General features: G+C 40.3%; 2 protein-coding genes across 3 annotated transcripts; both read left to right on the top strand.

Moving 5' to 3' along the window:
* The first annotated feature begins 2,064 nt into the window (after positions 1-2,064).
* On the top strand, positions 2,065-7,588 carry LOC117824279 (cannabinoid receptor type 1A). The gene is made up of 4 exons (XM_034699735.1): positions 2,065-2,149; positions 3,231-3,306; positions 3,647-3,727; positions 4,577-7,588. Exon 4 carries the CDS (start codon positions 4,622-4,624, stop codon positions 6,026-6,028), a length of 1,407 nt encoding a protein of 468 aa, XP_034555626.1. The 5' UTR covers positions 2,065-2,149; positions 3,231-3,306; positions 3,647-3,727; positions 4,577-4,621; the 3' UTR covers positions 6,029-7,588.
* Positions 7,589-9,229: 1,641 nt separating this feature from the next.
* Positions 9,230-15,457, top strand: akirin2 (akirin 2). Of its 2 annotated transcripts, XM_034699590.1 has the most exons (6): positions 9,230-9,426; positions 9,544-9,753; positions 10,979-11,113; positions 12,683-12,832; positions 12,926-12,997; positions 14,822-15,457. In XM_034699590.1, exons 2-6 carry the CDS (start codon positions 9,582-9,584, stop codon positions 14,830-14,832), a joined length of 540 nt encoding a protein of 179 aa, XP_034555481.1. In that variant the 5' UTR covers positions 9,230-9,426; positions 9,544-9,581; the 3' UTR covers positions 14,833-15,457. The 2 variants fall into 2 exon arrangements, with proteins under 2 accessions (XP_034555481.1, XP_034555480.1); XM_034699589.1 differs by having other exon boundaries at positions 9,230-9,753.
* Positions 15,458-15,487: the final 30 nt, after the last annotated feature.

The raw sequence follows: 15,487 nt of genomic DNA, 5'->3' as shown, positions 1-15,487 counted from the left end.
GTCTTGTTTCAGGGGTCTGCCTGGCAAGAGTTTTCCTCTGCAGCCATTATGAAGCGCTTGCTAATGGTGGATTTGCTTTGTCTCTATAAATATTAACACAAAGATTTCTGTCTATACCTTCTCACTCTTTTCAGGGCCTAATTTATGGATTTAGAGTTTTACAGACGAAAAATGGATACTAGATACAGTAATTGGCATAATACACTGAAAAATCCATACTAAAGGAAGCAAAGAAATTGGCTTCTAAATTACCCTCAGCTGTTGTAGCACATGACTCTGTGGAACCATGCCTTGATGCCCATGAAGAACTTTATGACCTACCTGCAGACATTCACTGAACTGTATGAAACAACACCCAGACGTTTACACGAACCGTTTAGAGTACAAACCATGAAAAAGTGAAAAAAAGAAAAGATTAGATTAGACTTTTTTTTTTATCCTCAGAGGGGGAATTCAGTTGTGATGAACATTAATCTTGAATTCCACTGAAACATCACAGACAGATGCTCTCTAATGGTCAAAGTGCATCTCAGGGTGATGTTTTTCTTGCAGGTTTTTCAGAGAGGCAAACTGGATGCTGGAAGATCATTACTTCAAGCTGCTGTACGAACCGTGAAACCTTGAGTAAGAGCTGTGAACTCCCTCTCTTCACAGTCCTTTGATGTTTCCTCGAACAAGGCATTTATCTGCCTGTAACTCTGCAGAGTTTATCGGGGTTGAATCATTTTAAGTATGTAGGCTTTTATCTGCTACTTCTCCAGTTAATCAGAGCTGTAAATAATGTGTTTTCTCAGTAGAACCCACTAGTGATGGGAAGTTCGGCTCTTTTCAGAGAGACGGCTCTGTTGACTTGGCTCCCAAAAAAAGAGACGGCTCTTTCGACTCCTGGACGGCTCTTAATTTAGGAGCTTTTGTAGCCCTATATTTTACCTTAACTTTGCATAAACGAATGGTATGTGTGTTGAAAACCCTTTTACATACAGTGTTTTTTATGAGGAGCCTTATAATTGCCCAATTTTGTGCATTTATTCTGTTACAAAACCATTCTTACCTTTAAGTATTTTAATCAAACTTTTTTATTCCACAATTTAACAAAAAACTGAAGACATTTCTACAGAACACAACCAGGGGTTGGGATTAGGGTTAGGGTTATGATTAGAATTAGGGTTGGGATTGGGATTAGGGTTAGGGTTAGGGTTAGGGTTATGGTTAGGGTTAGGATTATGATTAGGGTTAGGACTAGGGTTTGGGTTAGGGTTAGGATTAGGGTTAGGATTAGGGTTAGGGTTAGGATTATGGTTAGGGTTAGGATTATGATTAGGGTTAGGACTAGGGTTTGGGTTAGGGTTAGGATTAGGGTTAGGATTAGGGTTAGGGTTAGGATTATGATTAGGGTTAGGATTAGGGTAAGAACCAGAACTAAATTTAAGCAAACAGAACCAGAACCAGAACAAAACTTAAGCAAACCAGAACCGAACTAGAACCGATCCAGAACCAAACCAGACCTGAACCAGAACCGAACCAGAACCCAACCAATACTGAACCAGAACCGAACCAGAACCAACCCAAGCAAACAGAACCATAACCAAACTCAAGAAAACAGAACCAGAACCAACTCAAGCAAACAGAACCAGAACCAACTCAAGCAAACAGAGCCAGAACCAAACTCGAGCGAATTATATTAATGTCCTCAGTGCAGGTTGGCATTGAGAAAAATCAGATGCCTCAGCTTGGATGGACTGATCCGATTTCTCATCTCAGTGAGAATTTGCACTGTCTTTTAGAAGAACCCTAACCACGATACACAACCTCCCTATATCCTATATCCTCACATGTGATTGGCCGCATGGCCGCCATGCTGACCAATCAAAACAAAGTTCTGCTGTGAGCAGAGCTGGGGCTGAGCCAGAGAGCTAAGCAGCGAATGGAAAAAAATGTGAGCCGGCTCTCTCTCGGTGCGAGCCGGCTCATCTGATTCACTATAAAGCACCGGCTCTCAGAGCCTCAGCTTTTGATCATGACACATCACTAGAACCCACAGAGGGGTTGGGAATCAGCATGGAAAATATTTACAAGTAGCTGCTTAAACTGTGGAGCTGCCAGCAGGCTAATTCTGCAGAAAATGAGGAATAAATGTACAGAAAAGAAGGTCCAATAAGTTTTCTACACATTCCACTCAGATCATGACCATAATGTCCCCTCGGTTTATGAAGTGGAACATTTGTTCATTTCAGCCAGAGATGTCAGCCATGGCAGAGCGATATTAATTAATCGCACCTGTGATGACGATAGAGCCATCGCCTCATTCCAGGCTTGAGGTGCCACAAGGTTTTCGTGTCCTGACTGCTGAGGTACTCTGCAGCCATGAAACGTCACTTTAACGCATCTATTGTTTTATTTTATCTACGACACAACAGCCACTCGACTTCTGCCTCCCTAGCCTGAAAAAACCTCACTAATAAGGCTGCGTGGACACGGTGAAATGAATACATGGAAATTGGATATTTAAGAACCAGTGGATTGAATATCTTTTTATAAGGGCCAGACAGAGGCCATGTCATTGTGATGGTGATTCATGGCAGGATCCGACTCCTTAATGAGCGTCTGTGTCATCTGATTTAATGTGCAGATAACTGGCTAGTTAATTCTCTGACTTGATAAAAGAGGTGTTTAGCTGCTTAAATGCGTCTTTGTTGTGCATCCTCTAAAACTGAAATTATTTTTTGTTCCTGCAAATTGTAGAATTCATGGTCAAAGAGCTCAAAACAGTTGTTTTGGATCAGCAAATGTTAGGTTGTATCTGGTGCAACGTCAAAGCTAAAACGATGCTTTCTGGTTCTGCAGATTCTCATTTTTTTGTAAATTATTTACACAATAAAAAGACATGCACAGACTATTAATGAAGTCTGCAACCTATATCTGCCAGACAACGAAAGGACATCCTGTTCACAACCATTATAAAGCTACTTCAGAGAGAGTCTAGGAGCAATTAATATTGTTGGGACCTGTAAGTTGTCTACATTTTCCACAATTACCTTCTGAATTTTGCAGATAAGACAGTTATTATAAGCTGTCCTTAATCAATTTTTTTTCTGCCTGTGCCGTGTTGATGTTTGGTCTTTGTCCAAGCACATCGTCTGCTCTGAAGAGCTTTGGGAATTCAAATCAGATTCCTGTTCTTTTTTTTTAATCCGTCCGCCACCATTGTCGTCTGCCTTTTTCCTATGCAGCGCATGGAGAGCTTCAGGGGCAGGGCAGATGGAGCTTTATGGAAACACGTGACAGGACTTGTAGGAGCGATGCTTCGTAAGTGTGAAGACTGAAGAGAGAGAGAGGGAGAGAGGGAGAGAGGGAGAGAGAGAGAGAGAGAGAGAGAGAGAGAGAGAGAGAGAGAGAGAGAGAGAGAGAGAGAGAGAGAGAGAGAGAGGGGCTGGATAGTCACCGGGGCCAGCAGCAGCACCATCAGCAGCAGCAGCAACCTGTATCCACAGTGCAGAAGCGCACTCCAAGAGCGACGACGCACTGATAGAGAGCTAAAAAAAACTTATTGAACTCGTAGAATTTAAGAAAGAAAGAAAAAAAAAAATGCTGACACTGTGATTTATTTTTAATACAAACACGCTGGTGTTTTCTTCTTTGATGTAAGATCTGTGGATGATGCGCTTCTGACTTGGATTAACGCGCGGAGATAAAGGGCGATTCTGCGCACTTTGAAAAATTATGTAAGGTAAGAAGCAGTTTTCTACTTTTAAATCCTTCATAGTGGTTTCACGTGTTGTTTTCCCGCTCAATTTACGTTAACTTCAATGTTTTATGTAGTTTTTGCATAGCAGAAAGTATCAGTGTTTTCTTATTTATTTGTATTTGTTTGGATTCCTGAGTGCGTTAGTGAACGCATCACTGCTTTTTGCATCAAATTAATGATACAATCCTACTCATGCAAATCTTATCAGACATGCTCAATTGTTTTTTTTAACAATGCAAATCCTGCACATCTATATTATGTAATACCAATCACCCCGCACTTTGAGCTTACAGTAAATTAGACAACCTAGATCTGAACGTGCCAATTCTTCTAGTTTAATTTTTTCAGACTAATTCGCTTGTTCCTCTGTTTTTCCCATGTTGCTCCCGTGTACACAGGTCTTAGGTCGAGAGGAATTATATTAAGTGACAGCACCTCAGTTAAAAGAGACGCGTTTTTTCTCAACCTCTCATCTATTTTGTATTTTAAAATAGTTTCATTCATTTCCATGGGAATAAAAGGCTTGGAATAAAACATTTGATATGTGCAGATAAGTGCAAAGAAAATACTCTATTTTTGAAGTACACCATCTATTATGGGGTTAATAGCAAAAATCTTTATGAAATATGTTTTTAAAACATCAACAGTTGTACAAAATGATCAAAGATGCAAAGATTTGCATTTAAAATGTTTCCATGATGTGAGCTCATGTCAAAGCCATTTAACATCAAATATGTGCACCCAAACATTTGACAGTTGTAGATACTCCTGTCTTAATGCGCATGGGATTCTTGTTTTCATTTTTCCAACATGTCTGTCATCAATTCGTAGGTTGTCCGGGCGTCTCTGACTGCAGCTCCACCCTCACACACAGCCATGAAGTCTGTGTTGGACGGTGTGGCAGACACCACCTTCCGGACTATCACATCTGGTTTACAGTTTTTGGGCTCCAACGATGCAAACTACAACGACCCCATGAATAATGTAAACTTAAAGGGGGGTTTCTCTCTGCAGAAACCTTTATCTGCCTTTCGCAGCAACCCCTTCCCAGACAAAGTACCTGTGGACGAGGAGCTCATCCTGAAGAGCATCCCTTTCCCCACCAATGCCACAGACTTGTTTGGCAACAGGAGCACATTCAGAGATGAGACCAACACTATACAATGTGGAGAGAACTTTATGGACATGGAGTGTTTCATGATCTTGACTCCAAGCCAGCAGCTGGCAGTGGCTGTGCTGTCTCTGACTCTGGGTACCTTCACAGTGTTGGAGAACCTGGTGGTGCTCTGCGTCATCCTGCAGTCGAGATCCCTCCGCTGTCGGCCGTCCTACCACTTCATTGGCAGTCTGGCTGTGGCTGACCTACTGGGGAGTGTGATATTCGTCTACAGCTTTCTGGACTTCCATGTTTTCCACCGGAAGGACAGCCACAATGTTTTCCTCTTCAAGCTAGGTGGCGTCACTGCGTCGTTCACTGCATCTGTAGGGAGTCTTTTCCTCACTGCTATCGACCGCTACATCTCCATACACCGGCCTCTGGCGTACAGGCGCATTGTGACACGGACCAAGGCTGTCATTGCCTTTTGCATGATGTGGAGCATCTCCATCATCATTGCAGTGCTACCTCTGCTAGGCTGGAACTGTAAAAGCCTCAACTCTATTTGCTCAGACATATTCCCTCTGATTGACGAGAACTACCTGTTGTTCTGGATCGGTGTAACCAGCGCTCTTGTTCTTTTCATAATCTACGCCTACATTTACATCCTGTGGAAAGCACACCACCATGCTGTGCGAATGCTGAGCCGCACCTCTCAGAAGAGCCTTGTTGTTTACTCAGCAGACGGGACTAAAGTGCTGTCGACGCGCCCTGAGCAGGCCCGCATGGACATCCGTCTCGCCAAGACCCTGGTGCTCATCCTGGTGGTGCTGGTCATCTGCTGGGGCCCAGTGCTCGCCATCATGGTCTATGACCTTTTCTGGAGGATGGACGATGACATCAAGACGGTGTTTGCATTCTGCAGCATGCTCTGCCTGCTCAACTCCACCGTCAACCCAATCATCTACGCCTTGAGGAGCAAGGACCTGCGGCATGCCTTCCTCAGCTCCTGCCATGCCTGCAGGGGAAGCGCTCAGCAGTTGGACAATAGCCTGGAGTCAGACTGCCAGAACAGAAATGCCAACATTTCTGCCAACAGGGCTGCAGAGAGCTGCGTGAAGACCACTGTGAAAATAGCCAAAGTAACCATGTCTGTGTCAACTGAGACTTCTGCAGAGGCTGTTTAATTGGCTGTCGTGGGGGAAACTGTGTAAATGTCATCCTCTCTAAAAAAAAGAATGCCATTCAACACAATAAAGCAGCAGTTAGGTATTTCAGAGCAAAGAAAAAAACCTCGCCTAAAGGTACATCCTCACATAGACGCTTCAGTGGTTGCATTATTTTGGGTCAGCGTGTGAGTACATGGTGTGCCCAAGTGCCAAACGGTATTGCAAGCTCAGAGAAGGGACTCTTATTCTGAAAGGATTACCCCAGACTATCTTAAGTCTGCTGTTTACCATAGACTTCATGATATCCAGTTAGTGAAGGCATATTATATTTTTGTACTGTGAATTCAGGTTTTGAACACAATATATCTTCATTTATGGGATAAGGGGCTACTGATGTTTTTAATTCGACATGTTTTCATGTGTCATTTAGACTCTAACACGTGTCTCGCACCGTAAATAAAACGATTCGCGTCTTGACTTTCTTCATGTACATGTTGCGCATCAACATTTCTGAGCAAAAAGGTCTAATGACTCTGATTGTTAATTTCCAAAATTGCCATTTAACATGACAATATTTGACGTCTTTCGACAACGCTCAGTGAGTGGCTAATGTGTGTGGAGGTTTTGAGAAAGTAAGAGGTGACTCATGCTCAGAGTTAAAAAAAATAAACATTTATCACCATCACACATAAACTCTAATCAGATGGAGGTAAATGGATTCACAGCTTTTGAGTTCATCCAATCTGAAGTGGCATTTTCTGTGATGTCCATTTCTTTACTCGCTGGCTGTTAGACCTTTAAAGTAACGTGTCTTTGTTCTAATGTAAACCTAACAAATGTACAGTGTTTTCCTGCGAAATAAAGTGTTTAAATCGACTCATTCACACAAAAACAACAATAAAAGCCTTGAAATCATAAGAAGTGAAGTTGAACGCAGTGTGCTGGTCATACTGCATCAGACTGATTAGATTTCTGACGAAAGCTGCATTCATGAAATGTATGATTTTTCTGAATTCAGCCTTGTATGTGTGTAAAAACCTTGTGATTTGGCATTTTGAGCATTGCAGTGAGTTGTTTTAGTGCTACTGTTGCAGTGGGAGGTCATTTGGAAGAATAAAAACAACCCATGCACAGGCCTAGTGAAGTACTTTTTGGCGTGACTCTAATAAAAACATGTCTGCTGTTAATTTTACTTATCTAAACAAATAGACATGGGTCTTTTCATTAGCCGGTAACTTGAATGGAAGTCTGTGTGTATGCGTTGTATGGAAAACGACAACTGAGCTTACAAAAGAATCTAAGAAAAGATGCGATTTTTCTGACCATACTTTGAATCTAGAAATCTCTTAGCACAATTGTTCTGTAGACATTTATCTTGGTGTAAAGTTATCCAGACAAGCTGTTTATCAGTATGCTTTGCTGCCTCTCGTATTATTGAGTATTGAAGATCAATATGTCAACTGTCAAGTGGCTTCTGTACAGTGATGGCATAATAAGGACTTAAAAATCACAATCAGTCAAGTGTTTTTAGTATTGCTGTTTTCAAACCTTTTGAATAAAGTCACAGCTGGTTGTCAACTTTGCCTGTGGTTGTTTGATTGATCACGTGATGACAGCAAACAGAAAGTCAGAGCACATGTTGTTTGATTCATCCAAAGAGCAAAGGGGAACAGATCATACTGACGGAAGGAGCCAAGCCCAAACCATCAGTGAAGTTCCACTGCCCCCTAGTGGAAGATCTGTCACTACAGCTGCAGCCTCTGTGATGAAAAAGGGCATTTCACACATTCATTTTAACTGTGCTTGTACATCTGAGGTGATTTTTATAACTCTTCAAGTGACAAATCAAAATAAGTAGAAACAATAGCATTGTCTTTTTGAAACATCTGCTCTGCCCCTCTCGTCTCCTGGCTTACAGAGTGAGGAAATATTGCAACATCTGTTCACACAGATGTTAAGAGGATTTTGTTCATTTATCTTTGAAAAACTCCAATCAGAGGAAGCAGTGAGACAGGTTTACTGTACCATGTGTCAATGACTATATTTAGAGTGGAACATAACACTTAAATAATTAAACATGGGAGGACGCTACAGTCATACAGTCAGTCAATATATTGATCAGGCCACTAATAGCTCCCAGCTTCTCAATATCCATTTGACGGTAACCTAAAAGTATTTACATTTTGGATTGCCTGGCAAAATAAACAAGTCTGATTACATTAACATGGTGTTTTCACAGTTTTCACAACTTCACAATTCATAATTTATTGACAAAAGTCACATCAAATTGAGAGAGCAATTGGCATATTTATAAATAAAGAAAATAGTGTAATTTTATTAATTGTAGGATGTTTTGTGAATCAGATAGAGTTGATAAACTCTCCAGCATGTTGCTGGAGAATAATGGCAAAAAAGTACAGAAGGGTCCTACACATTATTGACATTTTTGGACTGCTTATTTATTCATTTCCTTCACAGGGCTGTGGAACAAGTGTTGAAATACCAATTGCATTTACATCTTCCTGAATTCGTGCACAGTTTAAAGCACATGTGTGTACAGGGGTGGTTGGGGAAGTGGTAGTGATGGAAGGGAAATATGTCACACTTTTGGCTGTCTGTGCAAGCAGTTGGGTTAGGGGGCAGAAAAACTTCGACTAGAAGAGGTTTTAAAAAATTGTTAAAAGTATCAAACAGTTCAATTTAGTTATATTTCTGGCAACTGGACTGGGTTTGAAATATATGTGTTTCCAAAGAGGAAAAGGTATAGTTGTATGTTTTTTTTTCAATGATAATAGTTGAAAAAAAAGATAAACAACCGTACTTAAAAGCTCATTCAGTGTAATAATGGCGTAAAAAAAAACGTTTTAATGATTTCAATGAGGAAGAGGGGAAGTTGTAAGTTTTTTTTCAATGATAATAGTTGAAAAAAGTTAAATAACCGTACTTAAAAGCTCATTCAATGTAATAATGGCGTCAAAAAACACTATGTATAAAAGGACTACATTACAACTTATATCTTTCTGATGTATCCATGTAAAAGTTCTAAATGAAACCAAAACTTTTTCGTATTTTTTTTCTGTTAGCAAACAAAACAAATTTGAAAAAAAGAACGATTTCCAGGTTGTAGGGAAATGTAGTTCTTTAACAGACCGTAAGAACGGGCGGACTAATAATTCAAACTACAACTCCCAGGATGAGGTCGTCCTTTCGCGCATGCGCTTCACAGACGAAACGGTACGGCGTTAATAGGAAGCTAGTCTCAGCCGTTAAGGTTTGTTCACAGGACTAGAGCTGGGAAATCTCGAATCATCTGAATATATATCACATTTACACAACTGAAGTTGTTGTCAGTAACTTCAATATTCATTCGGTGATTTACACAGTTTGTGATTTGTTAGCAGAAGACAACAGGAGACGTGAGTAGAACGTTTTTGTCTGTAGCCCGGAACCGCTGCTTAGCATTAGCAGCTCAAACCGGGGCCCAGGACAGCGACGTCTCTAGAAAAACAGGGATTTTATTCTTTTTTTTTAAGGTTTTCTATCCTAAAACCTGTGGACATACTTTGGCGAGATGGCTTGTGGAGCTACTCTGAAAAGGACTCTGGACTTTGATCCGTTAATGAGCCAAGCTTCCCCCAAAAGGAGGAGATGCGCCCCGATCATGTCTCCAGTGTCTTCCCCTCAGAAGTATTTGCGTATGGAGCCCTCACCGTTTGGGGAAGTGTCGTCCAGACTCACCACAGGTAGGAATGTGTAGTTTATAATGTACATTTATAGTCAAACTCAGGTTTGGTAGGTTAAAACAATGTTATTTGATGCCTGAACTACATTAGCATGAGTCTACCTGTCCAGTGGGTTAAACACAAGTCTCACAACAATGTGGGGACTCTTTCCTGGCCAGCTGTACATTAGGCCTGGGGTAGGTAACACACTTAATGAAAGAGAGCAATTTTTTTTTTAATCTTACTTTGAAGCAGTTTTGAAGACTGTTGTGAAAAATAAGTGGAGACTTATTTGATCATATCTGTTGCTGCTCAGTGATTCATGTTGAATGTGGGGAAATGAGCTATAATCCATTTCCTCTGGATTTGACAGCGGTTTGAAGTGCCCATCTAAAGGCGTTTCTCCACCGCAGGAACTTTACCCTGGAACTAGAGACTTTACCTCTGAACTTCGTGCATTTCAAGCGGAGGAACCAGTGTCTAAATTTAGTCCAGGGGTATTTAATCTCCCCCTGAAAAGACCCTGCTTGGGGGGTAGTACTTTTCAAAGGTCCTGGGACTTTCGGTTAAATGTAACTGCGTTGGTGGAGTTAACACAGTTGTTGAAACATAGAGGGAGCTCCTGGGAATGCATACTAGTTTAGTTTTTTATTAACATTTCAAAATATCATCTAATATCATTTTTTTCCCCTACATACGTCACTGGCCTGATACAATAATGAGGGCACAGGAACCTTTTAGTTCCGGGGAAAGTAGTTTTGGGGGGCTAAAAGACCCCCGAACTCTTGTTCGAAATGCACCCAATGACAAAAATGATTTGTCCATGGGACCGAAGAATTCAGCCATTGACAACTTTAGAAGTCAATAAGGAGTATAAATAAGACAGCAGCTCCTGGAGTAAGGCCTTATAAAGAAATACATACCAATGCTCTATTCTTCTGTTGTGTAAGGAAGACACAAGATGCAGATTTCATACAAGATGCAGTGATGTGTGTGGAATCCTAAACCAGAAACAAACCGCAATACAGCATGGGACACCAAGTCCAACATTTTCAGAGAGATTGAGGATGCATGCAGATATAAAGGTTGCTAGAATGAGCTTTTTACGAGCAGCAAAAGAAAAACTGCGTCTGTTTCTATAAAAGAAACCCAACTTCACCCTCAGTTTTTTTGTTAAACTCTCAATATTTCACTTTGGAAGTGCTGCAACTCTTCAGGGATGATGTTTTTGTAATCTCTGTTTCAGAGCAAATTCTACACAACATCAAGCAGGAGTACAAGCGGCTGCAGAAACGACGACACCTGGACACTGCTTTCCAGCAAGCAGACGGGAGCTGTCCTCTGGACCTGCAGAACGTTCACAGTGGATCTGCCCTACCAGGTAAAAAGACACCACTGACACAGAGCTGATTGAGTTCACAAGAGTATTCTTACTAGAGATGGGATTTATGGCTCTTTGAAGGGAACCGGATCTTAGAGAGCCATTCCTTTCAAAGAGCCGTTAAAAAGACTGGCTCTTTGGCTCATTGGTATATTTATTTATTTTTTAGAAGTCAACCAGGGGCAACTCGTTTTTATCAAGGAAACATTCACTGGTAGCAGTTATAAGATAAGATCAGAATAATTCAAACTTACACATCCCATCAATATATATATATATACTCTATTGGTGGGAATGAATCTGAAATATTGATTTTAATTTAATTCAGCATTGTAAACATTCCATAAGATGGTGCCATATCCCCATGCTTCGATAGTGAGATCAGTATTAAGAATTTTCTCTCACCTAAAAACTTTGTGGCACTGTAAAAACTACGCAGGCTACAGATAACTTCCATGCAAAACAACTTTACTGTAAAATTTTCCACACAAGGACATTTTAACAATACAGAAAAATCTGATGCATTGTACCAGAGTTAGCTTAAAGCTAATTTACATCTGCAGTCCCTTGGCAGGTCACAATTAAAACATCATATTGTTAAAACACTCGCTCGCATGCTCGCACAAACAAACAAACAACCCTACAAACAATACTGTATATCAACATAAATACAACTAGAATAAAAATGTGAATGCAAAATTGTACTACCCCACCTGGTGTTTCTACACCTGAACTACTTTATAAACAGGAGCTCAGCTCCTTGACTCAAATCCACATCAAAACAATGTAAGCAATAACAAAGTGTAGACAATAAGTGTGAACAAAAGACTCATGGGGCACGCAGGTGACACGTGAAGGCAGCGTGGACAATCTGGTTGGTGAAATTCAGAGTTTAAATCAATGTCTTTTTTTTATCTCTGGTATTTTGACGACATGCGAGAGAATGCAATATTCTCTTACCTTGTGATTTGCCCTCAAATTCCATATGGGGAACATCCACTAGATCTGTGTCCGGTTGGTTTCCGCTCCACCACAACATTAGAACTAAAGAAAATTTCAACTTCATCTCAATCCGTAGTCCTGCAAGTCTTCTACTTCTGTGAGATGCAAGGCACATCAATTCAGCACAGGGCAGAACGAGTGAGACAGGAAGTGAGACACCTAAACAATATTAGAACATCTGGTTATTTTGAAAATGAAACACCCGATATAGTATTTCACTTAACTCCAAACACAAAGTGTCATAAAGAGCAGAGCCACGCCTGGAGTCAACAGGCCAGGTTCTCCGAGGGCAATGACGATCGTAGGGGCACAGGGATAAAAACCACAGGGGTGTGGAGTCAGACGAAACACACCTGTGTGAAGTTTGACAGAACTTATCCAGTGGGTTAGAGACAGACAGAACTCATCAGCCTTTTACTTCCTCTTATTAGAGTTTAATTTTTTATTTTTAACAACCTCACCTCATGAAAGAGTAAAAAAAACAAAAACTTGTAGAGTGTTTGTAATACAAGTCCTTCTGGGATGTAATCTTTAATCTTGTATCTATTGTGTTACCTTTCCTCACAGGAACTTCCTCAGGTGCCTCGTCACCCACCAGAAAAGAGCAGCCTTTGTTTTCCCTCAGGCAGGTCGGGATGATTTGTGAGAGACTACTGAAAGAGCGGGAGGATAAAATCCGTGAGGAGTACGATGAGATCCTGACAACAAAGCTTGCAGGTAAAGTATTAAAAGATTTTTAAATGGTACCAAAAACAACATGTAAAGTGTTCAATTAAAGGGGCTAATAAAGTCTTCTTCTTCTTCCAACAGAGCAATATGATGCATTCGTCAAATTCACACACGATCAGCTAATGCGAAGGTTCGGAGAGCAGCCTGCCAGCTGTGAGTACACACATTCTTTCTTGTCAAACACTGAAGTCCATCAACAGCCTGGACTAAAACTAGGACTTTACTTTCAAAACTTCTCAGAGTTAATCAGGTACTCTTAATAATAAACTCAAAGTTAACTACATTTTCATAACACCTGCTGAGTATGCATCTAAATGAATCTAACTTGAATTAACTGTTTGGATTTTTCCATACAGCTGTGAGAAACCAATGTGTAGTTACTCCAAAAGCAACGCTTGTTTGCTCTTTTCGAAACACTGATTACACACGGGTCAGTCTGAGGGTCCAGATTTTTACACTTCAGTCTGTGTTCAGCCATCATAATCATTGAATCATGATAACTCATATTTAAATGAGTGGTACCACAAAGTGTTATAGTGCAGTGGAGTAGACTTCAATGTCTAATGTGATACAATATTCTCATTGTCCTTTAAGAGCTGAGTGTTTTCACTGTCTCCAGTCTGTCTGTCCATTAGCTCATGCTTGTATTAATCTCTTGCTTGTTAAACAAAGGTTGATTTTAAAGCTCCTTGTGTGAAGAGTGAGACACTGAATGAGAATGTTGTTTGAGCCTTGCTAACACACAGACAAACATAAGCTGTGTTGATATATCTGCCTTAACAACATTGATGTCTTGTGTACAAAAAATCAAACACACAAAATAAAAAATAAACACCCAGACTTTACACAAACAAAGGCCTTTTTTAATCTAAAGATGAGCCCTTGACACCGTTTTCACCACAGCAGGTAATCAGTGACAGACTTGTATTGTTCTATTATAAAGCTGCCTTATCAGTCCACACCATGGGTGCCACTGCATCCCCATACCATCATAAATGCTGGCTTTTGAACTGTGCACTGATTACAAGCTGGGAGGTCACTCTTTTCTTAAGAGCAGAGGATCCAGCGTCCATAATTAACAAAAAGAATGTCAAATTTGTATTCGTCAGACCCCGGGACAGTTCCCCCCTTTTGAATAGGCCCATCATCAATGGGTTCAGGCCCAGAGAGTCACCAGCATTTCTGGATCATGTGTACACATGGTTTCCTCTTTGCATGGTGCAGTTTTAACCAGCATTCGTTGATGATTAGGAGAATTGCCATCATAAATACTTGAAATATATTTACTGATCGTGTTTACTTTAACCCTCCTGTTAAGTTGGTTTCTCTGGAACAGCATTAATGTTCCTCGGTCAATTTGACCCGGGGCATACTCAGTTATCCAAAAGTGTCAGAACCCCAAAAAAATCCCAATAAACATTTTTTTTATCTCATTGTTAACTCCATTACTAACCATTTAAATCAAGATTTAGTCCATTGCTGTTCTTTAATCCTCACAGATCATGGTTCAATGAGGATAACTCACTAATTGTTCATTTAAATTAATGTTAAAACCTTTTTTAATGTACATTGGAAATCCTTAAATATAAAAACAGTTTTACATGACATTCATTTTTGTTTATTTTGAATTTTTTTTTATTTTTATGGAGTGATGTTGATAAATTAACATGACACCTCTTCTGTCACATGCTGCCCAGATTTTCATGCTGCATTTAGCTGGTTTGGAAGGCATATATTGCCTAAAATAGACTTTAAAAAGCGTCAATTTGACCCGCAACATAACAGGAGGGTTAAACTTTAAATCAGTTGCTATACCTGCATCCTTCAGACTGCTGTTCTGTTCTTGCCAACAGAGGGTCAATCTTTACTCATTGTTAATCTCACTGACATCTCTAAAGTAATTTCCTTACCTTGTGATATGAAATGTTAAAATTGAAAACATACTCATAATCTTGTCGCTGTCTTTGTTTTTCACAGATGTTTCCTGAGTGGCGGGGTCTCATATCCAGGATTACCATTTAATGCAAGCTACTCCAGGGACTCAGCGGGTCTAGTTGGACTCTCTCCTAGCTGTGCCATATCGCCTCTATGTGGACTTGCTGCCTCAGGCGTCACTTAGTGGCATCCACATTTGCTGTGTGTGCCAGAGTTAGGGGGGCTTCCAGCTGCAGGGACTTTCTGTGACTCCACCAGTGGCCTCTTACTGCCGTGTTGATATTTATTTGGCTTTGTTCTGATGCCTACGTAACAGGCTGACTGCCACCACACACTTGGCCTTCTGATTTTGTTTTTGTTAAATTGAGTTAATTCTACAGAGAGGATGTTAGTTGTGAAGCTTCTCTTTATGTACATTTTTAAAAAGAAAAGAAAAAAGGGATTGTGATGAGAGAACGAACCAGCTCACCTGCAGACTGGGCTCCAGGCCCGGGCATCTTTGGCTTTTTATTTTTCAGCATTGTTTTAAAAATTCTGGCAATTACTGCTTTTACATTTGTATACACTGTATTTTTGCTTGAGTTTTGTTAATTGTTAAAAAATGTAATGATTTTATTTGCTGTAGGTATAAAGGTGCTTTGATTCAAGGAAAGCAAATGAATAAAGCGTTTACACAAATGTTTGTTTTTTAACTGTGAGTCTATCACT

The sequence above is a fragment of the Notolabrus celidotus genome, chromosome 13, assembly GCF_009762535.1.
Source record: "Notolabrus celidotus isolate fNotCel1 chromosome 13, fNotCel1.pri, whole genome shotgun sequence".
NCBI classification, from domain to species: domain Eukaryota; kingdom Metazoa; phylum Chordata; class Actinopteri; order Labriformes; family Labridae; genus Notolabrus; species Notolabrus celidotus.
This window is presented reverse-complemented; position numbering and strand designations above follow the sequence as displayed.